Source organism: Oncorhynchus masou, chromosome 29 (assembly GCF_036934945.1).
Source record: "Oncorhynchus masou masou isolate Uvic2021 chromosome 29, UVic_Omas_1.1, whole genome shotgun sequence".
Classification (NCBI taxonomy): Eukaryota; Metazoa; Chordata; class Actinopteri; order Salmoniformes; family Salmonidae; genus Oncorhynchus; species Oncorhynchus masou.
The window spans coordinates 66,189,544-66,197,050 of record NC_088240.1 but is presented as its reverse complement, the minus strand read 5'-3'; the positions used below and the strand labels follow the sequence as shown (position 1 = coordinate 66,197,050).

Genomic DNA, 7,507 nt, shown 5'->3' with positions numbered 1-7,507 from the left:
GCAAGGATATGCATATTCTTGGTACCATTTGAAAGGAAACACTGAAGTTTGTGGAAATGTGAAAGGAATGTAGGAGAAAATAACAAAATAGACCTGGTAAAAGATAATACAAAGAAAAAAACAACCGTTCTCTTGTATTTGTTTTGTACCAACTTTGAAATGCAAGAGAAAGCCACAATGTGTTATTCCAGCACAGCTGCAATTTAGATTTTGGCCACTAGATGGCAGCAGTGTACGTGCAACGTTTTAGACTGATCCAATGAACCATTGCATTTCCGTTCAAAATGTTGTACCAAAACGGCCCAAATGTGACTAATTTGTTTATTAATAACTTTTCATGTTCAAAACTGTGCACTCTTCTCAAACAATAGCATGGTATTATTTCACTGTAATAGCTACTGTAAATTGGAAAGTGCAGTTAGATAAACAAGAATTTAAGCTTTCTGTCAGTATCAGATATGTCGATTCCCTGGGAAATGTTCTTGTTACTTACAACCTCATGCTAATCGCATTAGCCTACGTTAGCTCAACCATCCCGTGGACTTGACACCAATCCCGAAGAAGTTTTAAGACAAAACTTAAGAGAGAAAACAATGGCTAAGCATGGTCTTAAACTTGCGGTGCTCCACCCCCTTCCAAACCCCCCCACCGCTCCACCAACCACAAGGATGCCCGCACCGGAACATTCCAGGCTGGCAGATAGCAGGTTGACTGGCATGTCAGAATACGGGGTACTGGTAAGTACAACACAAAAAAACAAACAGCATAACTCATAACTGTCTGTGCGGGTCGCTACAATACGAAATGCTCTGAGACCATGCTGCAACATCTTTTCACATCACACCAGATCTTCCTGTCAGATTTGGGATTTGAACCCGACTCTCTACCCTATTGGCTACCTTTTGAGTGTTGTTGTTAGTCAGCAAGCATAGCCTACCACCAGACACACATTTGGCTACCTACCCAAATGAAAGGTGTTTGTTGGAAGTAACAAACTTGTTCATGCTTGCGTTCAATCAACATTTTATTATTAGAGATTGAGAGAACATTTTCTGTTAACACGTGTATGTTGGGTATAATGATTGGTTGACTCATTTTGGGGGGCAAGATCTAGATGGATCTAACCCCTGAACCACGCCTATACATGCGATAGAGCTACTCTTCTTCGTTACTTTACCATGAGGTGTCCACGCGGTCTTTCTGTGTGCTGATTGGCAAGGAGGGGCACAAACAATATTTTTTTTACCAATGAGAGCGCTGTACATGCAGCAGTTCAGACTGTGCATTCACCGACAGCATGCACAGTCCCGAAACGGGGTAGTGAGTATGCAGCGGGCGAGACTGGTTTGGGATGTCTATTGGCATCCATATAAAACCAAAGCGGAGACTTGCTGTTTACAGTCAGCTCCCAATTGTACGGTTGATGACAATAAGTAGCTAACATTGTGACAGTATAGTTATTTGGATAGCAATTAAGACGTTAGACATTTGTTCATCAGTGGAATTCGATAGGCTTAACTAGCTAATAATAGTGGTCGGCTTTTTTCCATTTATATTTTCTTACTCACTGGCACACTAAACGAATATTAAAATGGTCATCATTACAAAGAAATTGAAAATATTTGAGATCGTTTTCCATGATCCTACTAAGGCTTTCTACTCCAGTGGTGACAAGGTAGCCGGGAATATTGTGGTTGAGGTGTCCGAGGTGACCAAGGTGTCCTCTATGAGAGTGTTTGGAATTGGATGCGCAAAAGTAGAGTACGCGAAAGGAAAGCACAGATGCCGTGAAGACATTGAATATCTGAAATACGAAGATACCGTTTATCTGGACCAACAGACTAGAGGTAATATTATGAACTAAAATATAAACACGAGTAAATGTCTTTGTATCGAATGTGAATATAGACATTCACTGCAGTCGGCAGGCTACACCCTGTGTCATTCAGGATTTATGCACTGCCACTAGTTGGCTACTGAATTCTGCGAGTACAGTACTCAAAGATGGAGCATGAGAAATTCTGCTTCATAGACTCGCTATATGTTTTATTTGCATACGTTTATGTTTATGGATGATCAAATGCACCAGTGGTGATTTTTATTGGCCCATTAGCACTATAAATGGACCAATGGTGGGTGCCCTGTGGTCTACAGTGGATTGCACAAGTAGCCTAAAATATATTAACCTGTTCATAGTTTAATGAATGGACCATAATGTATTTCTCTCATCCTCAGATTCCAATGGCTTGGTAACTCTCAGACCAGGGAACAGATATGAGTACATGTTTGGCTTCGAGCTGCCACATGCTGGGTAAGCAATCAAGGACTGTAAAAACCTTGTTGTTTGTTACCTATAAAGGCATAGCATTATGTAATAATGACAGCATCCCACAATAAATATTCCTCCTGCTTTTGTCACAGGCAACTGGTGTCGTCTTACAAGGGGAAGTTTGGCTGTGTCCAGTATTATGTCAGGGCAGTGATGGAGAGACCTTCTCAGCCTGCCTTGCAGTGCGAGAAACACTTTGAGGTGGAGGAGCCCTTGGACGTCAACACCCCTGACCTCCTGGTACATAACAGCTCATCACATCATCATAATTATCACCACAAGGAATACATGCCACTTGATAGTTATTACATTATACACCTTGTTCTCCTGAATGAGCCATGTAATGATGATGCATGGCTTAATGCATGGCGGCAGGTAGCCTAGTGGTTAGAGCGCAGGTCGCCTAGTGATTAGAGCGTTGGGCCAGTAACTGAAATGTTGCTAGATCGAATCCCCCGAACTGACCAGGTAGAACTCTGTCATTCTGCCCCTGAACAAGGCAGTTGACCCACTGTTCCTAGGCCGTCATTGTAAATAAGAATTTGTTCTTAACTGACTTGCCTTGTTAAATAAAGGTTACATATTGTATAACTTTGCCATAACTAGCTATACATGAGAGATTTTGAGGTCTGGGTTGTTGGTGTTAGGCATGATGGTTGACTTGGAATCAACATACTTGGTGATTTATGTTTAACTCATGTTAATATTTCTCATTGTTTCTCATCCAGGCTCCAGCTGCAGGGAAGAAGGAGAAGAAGCTCACCTGCATGTTCATCCCAGATGGACATGTGTCCATCAGTGCCAAGATCAACCGCAAGGGCTTCTGCGAGGGCGAGGACATCTGCATCAATGCCAAGTTTGAAAACACCTGCTCACGCATCGTGGTGCCCAAGGCAGCCATCATGGTCAAGCACACCTACCAGGCCAATGGCCGGACCAAGGTCCTAGGGCAGAAGCTGTCAGTCGTGAGGGGCAACCATATCATCTCGGGCATGTGTGACATTTGGCAGGGCAAGACCATCCGAGTGCCCAGGCTCAAGCCCTCACTCCTGGGGTGCGACATCATTCACGTGGACTATGCCCTTAGGGTGAGTCACAAACCTGAGACAACTTGTTGCTTGATTTAATACCATAAACCTGACATTGAAAATGATTGAAAGGACTTGTGACCTAGGAATGACTTATATATATCTATCCATCAGATCTATGTCCACATTCCCGGCAGTGACAAGGTGGTCCTAGAGTTGCCCCTGGTCATTGGGAACATCCCCTTCAATGGCTTTGGCAGCCGCACCAACAGCATGAGCAGTCAGGCAGAGTCCCTGAACACCCCCTCCAGTAGCTTTGGGTCACTGCGCCTCCCGTCACAACCCCCCAGCTACAGCAACATCTCCCGCGACTGCCGTATCGACTCCCCCCTCACACCGCTGCTGGTCGACTATGACGCAGATGAGGAGGAAGGACTGTTCATGCGCGCCCCCGAGCTTTGGTACCCTCCTCCCCCTGCCTACTCCGAGGTAAGGAGATGGAGAATAGAAGATGGAGATTTAACAGATATAGTCAGTTACTAGTGAAAGGTGAAGCAGATAGCACTGAATTTGCACCGTTGCAAATGTAGTCTTAATTATTTTCTTTCCAACTTTCTCTCAGGTCGACGAGGATCTCAAACAGCAAGGGCCATGTTCTTCAGGTCTGCTGAACCACGAGTAAGAGTTGCAATGAATCCCCGTTGTAGTCTAAACATTGTCAGGGAACGGACTGGTGACTGGTTAAAGAGCCACACTGTTGTGAAGCAGAGAGAGTGGGGGACCCTAGCTCTGAAGATTCTTTCAAGAAACAGAACTGAGATGTGGACTTGAGAGTCAAGTTTAAGTGAAATTATTCAGGCTGAATGAATATGGATTGTAGATGTTGGTGTCCACGGTCACTATCGCCATTGCAGTCTTCAGAAACGGATTGTTCCTATGTCTGTCTGTAACCCTCTTGCCATTCCACGGTAGTTCTGTACTTCAGTGTGTTCAAGCATTTTGACAGTTGCCATATTCTCTCAGAGGAATGAAACAATGTTAGAATTCACATCCATACATTGAGTGTGCACAGCTATCATTTTAGGTCAGACAGATACGATGCTGTGTGCAAAAGTAATGAAGGGATAGAAAGTGTTTTAATGTTACATTCTATTCCACTTTATATTAATATAAATGGCTCTGTAATTAGATAATGAAAAATGACATATTTTTTTATTCATAATTGTCTTCCAGATTATACTAGGTCATTTTACATGAATTTTAACTCAGTGGTTTATGGTAGAAGAGAGTGACTTCATGGTAACGACCAATCTTGTCGAATGGGAACGACTAAATGAGAGATCTACGTTATGTATTGAATTTGGGTATGTGAAAATGCGAGAAGTATTTTATATGAGGAGAACCTATGGGTTGGTTTTCTATGCAAAGAAAAAATATTACATTCTGAAGTGTTTCCCTCTCTCTTTGCTTTTATTATATTAGCTTCCTTTCAAGGAATGACAAATATTTGTCTGTTCTGGTTCTACTCCAGCAAGGCTGTCAATGCATTTGAACAGTAAGTAACCCTTGTCCAAGCCTGAACAGCAGGAGCCTATCTCTTGTTTCTGTAGCACGAGGCAGCTTGATGTAGAACTACATATTGGAGAGGACGCTAGTCTGTTAACAGGGCTTTACGCCAAATCCATCTCCTTCATGCTGAGTGCCAAGCAGGGAGGCATCAGGTCACATTTCTGGCATCTTTAGTAAGACTCAAACCCCCAACCTTCCAATGTCAGGGTGGACACTAACCACCCTCACCCTGTCACTGCATTTTACCAATGGCCCTTCATAAATGACCTCTCAGCAGAGGGGCTGCATATTGACACTGTCATTGAAGCAATAGGGAGCGTAAAGCAACACTTTACTAATTAAGTCACTTATTCATCCTTACTAAACAGTAACTCATGGAAAATTATATAATTATGGAGCTGACAGCAGACAACAGGGAATCAGATGATACTAACATGATACTAACATGAATGATCTTTTATGGTAGGTTAGGTGAACCACAGTTCATCAGCAGAATGAAATGTTGAGATGTTATTGTTGTAGTTCACTGACCATGAACTGTAACTCGTGACCAAATTACAGACATTGATACCAATGAAATGTCATAAATTCAAACTGCTGTTTTTCACATGGAAAACAAACATGGCTTTATTATTATTGACTACATAGAAAAACGTTCAAATGATAGAACCCTTTTTATTCCCTATAAAGTTGTTCACACAGTTTCTGTAAATATCAAATGGCAAGAGAATATAAATTAGGCTTATTCAAATGCCCCAGAAAATATAAAGGAAGAAAAGGTGCACTCCATGACCAAGGTACAGTGAGGCAAAAAAGTATTTAGTCAGCCACCAATTGTGCAAGTTCTCCCACTTAAAAAGATGAGAGAGGCCTGTAATTTTCATCATAGGTACACTTCAACTATAACAGACAAAATGAGAAAAATAAATCCAGAAAATTACATTGTAGGATTTTTTATGAATTTATTTGCAAATTATGGTGGAAACAAAGTATTTGGTCACCTACAAACAAGCAAGATTTCTGGCTCTCACAGACCTGTAACTTCTTCTTTAAGACCTGCACCAGGCTGGGAAGACTGAACCTGCAATAGGTAAGCAGCTTGGTTTGAAGAAATCAACTGTGGGAGCAATTATTAGGAAATGGAAGACATACAAGACCACTGATAATCTCCCTCGATCTGGGGCTCCACGCAAGATCTCACCACGTGGGGTCAAAATGATCACAAGAAAGGTGAGCAAAAATCCCAGAACCACACTGAGGGACCTAGTGAATGACCTGCAGAGAGCTGGGACCAAAGTAACAAAGCCTACCATCAGTAACACACTACGCCGCCAGGGACTCAAATCCTGCAGTGCCAGACGTGTCCCCCTGCTTAAGCCAGTACATGTCCAGGCCCGTCTGAAGTTTGCAATAGAGCATTTGGATGATCCAGAAGAAGATTGGGAGAATGTTATATGGTCAGATGAAACCAAAATATAACTTTTTGGTAAAAACTCAACTCGTCGTGTTTGGAGGACAAAGAATGCTGAGTTGCATCCAAAGAACACCATACCTACTGTGAAGCATGGGGGTGGAAACATCATGCTTTGGGGCTGTTTTTCTGCAAAGGGACCAGGACGACTGATCCGTGTAAAGGAAAGAATGAATGGTGCCATGTATCATGAGATTTTGAGTGAAAACCTCCTTCCATCAGCAAGGGCATTGAAGATGAAACATGGCTGGGTCTTTCAGCATGACAATGATTCCAAACACACCGCCCGGGCAACGAAGGAGTGGCTTCGTAAGAAGCATTTCAAGGTCCTTGAGTGGCCTAGCCAGTCTCCAGATCTCACCCCCATAGAAAATCTTTGGAGGGAGTTGAAAGTCCGTGTTGCCCAGCAACAGCCCCAAAACATCACTGCTCTAGAGGAGATCTGAATGGAGGAATGGGCCAAAATACCAGCAACAGTGTGTGAAAATCTTGTGAAGACTTACAGAAAACGTTTGACCTGTCATTGCCAACAAAGGGTATATAACAAAGTATTGAGATAAACTTTTGTTATTGACCAAATACTTATTTTCCACCATAATTTGCAAATAAATTCATAAAACATCCTACAATGTGATTTTCTGGAATTTTTTCTTCTCATTTTGTCTGTCATAGTTGAAGTTGTTCCTATGATGAAAATTACAGGCCTCTCTCATATTTTTAAGTGGGAGAACTTGCACAATTGGTGGTTGACTAAATACTTTTTTGCCCCACTGTATATGGACACCTGCTTGTAGAACATCTCATTCCAAAATCATGGGCATTAATATGGAGTTGGTCCCTCCTTTAATGCTATAACAGCCTCCACTCTTCTGGGAAGGCTTTCCACTAGATGTGGGAACATTACTGCAGTGACTTACATCCATTCAGCCACAGGGGCATTAGTGAGGTCGAGCACTGATGTTGGGCGATTAGGCCTGGCTCACAGTCGGCATTCCAATTCATCCAAAAGGTGTTCGATGGAGTTGAGGTCAGGGCTCTGTGCAGGCCAGTCAAGTTCTTCTACACCGATCTCGACAACCCATTTCTGTATGGACGTGGCTTTGTGCGCGG

The 7,507-nt window shown here is 42.6% G+C and overlaps 1 protein-coding gene across 1 annotated transcript; it reads left to right on the top strand.

The window, feature by feature from the left end:
- The first annotated feature begins 1,320 nt into the window (after positions 1–1,320).
- On the top strand, positions 1,321–4,810 carry LOC135520329 (thioredoxin-interacting protein-like). The gene is made up of 6 exons (XM_064945792.1): positions 1,321–1,847; positions 2,236–2,311; positions 2,422–2,569; positions 3,058–3,417; positions 3,532–3,846; positions 3,980–4,810. Exons 1-6 carry the CDS (start codon positions 1,592–1,594, stop codon positions 4,037–4,039), a joined length of 1,215 nt encoding a protein of 404 aa, XP_064801864.1. The 5' UTR covers positions 1,321–1,591; the 3' UTR covers positions 4,040–4,810.
- The last annotated feature ends 2,697 nt before the right edge of the window (positions 4,811–7,507 follow it).

What these genes read in the sequence shown, in the direction of transcription:
- LOC135520329 (XM_064945792.1), top strand. Translation starts at nt 1,592, where the DNA reads ATGGTCATCATTACAAAGAAATTGAAAATATTTGAGATCGTTTTCCAT. An exon ending in TCTGGACCAACAGACTAGAG is followed by an intron (nt 1,848 to 2,235) that starts GTAATATTATGA and finishes TCTCATCCTCAG; the next exon opens with ATTCCAATGGCTTGGTAACT. An exon ending in TCAACACCCCTGACCTCCTG is followed by an intron (nt 2,570 to 3,057) that starts GTACATAACAGC and finishes TTTCTCATCCAG; the next exon opens with GCTCCAGCTGCAGGGAAGAA.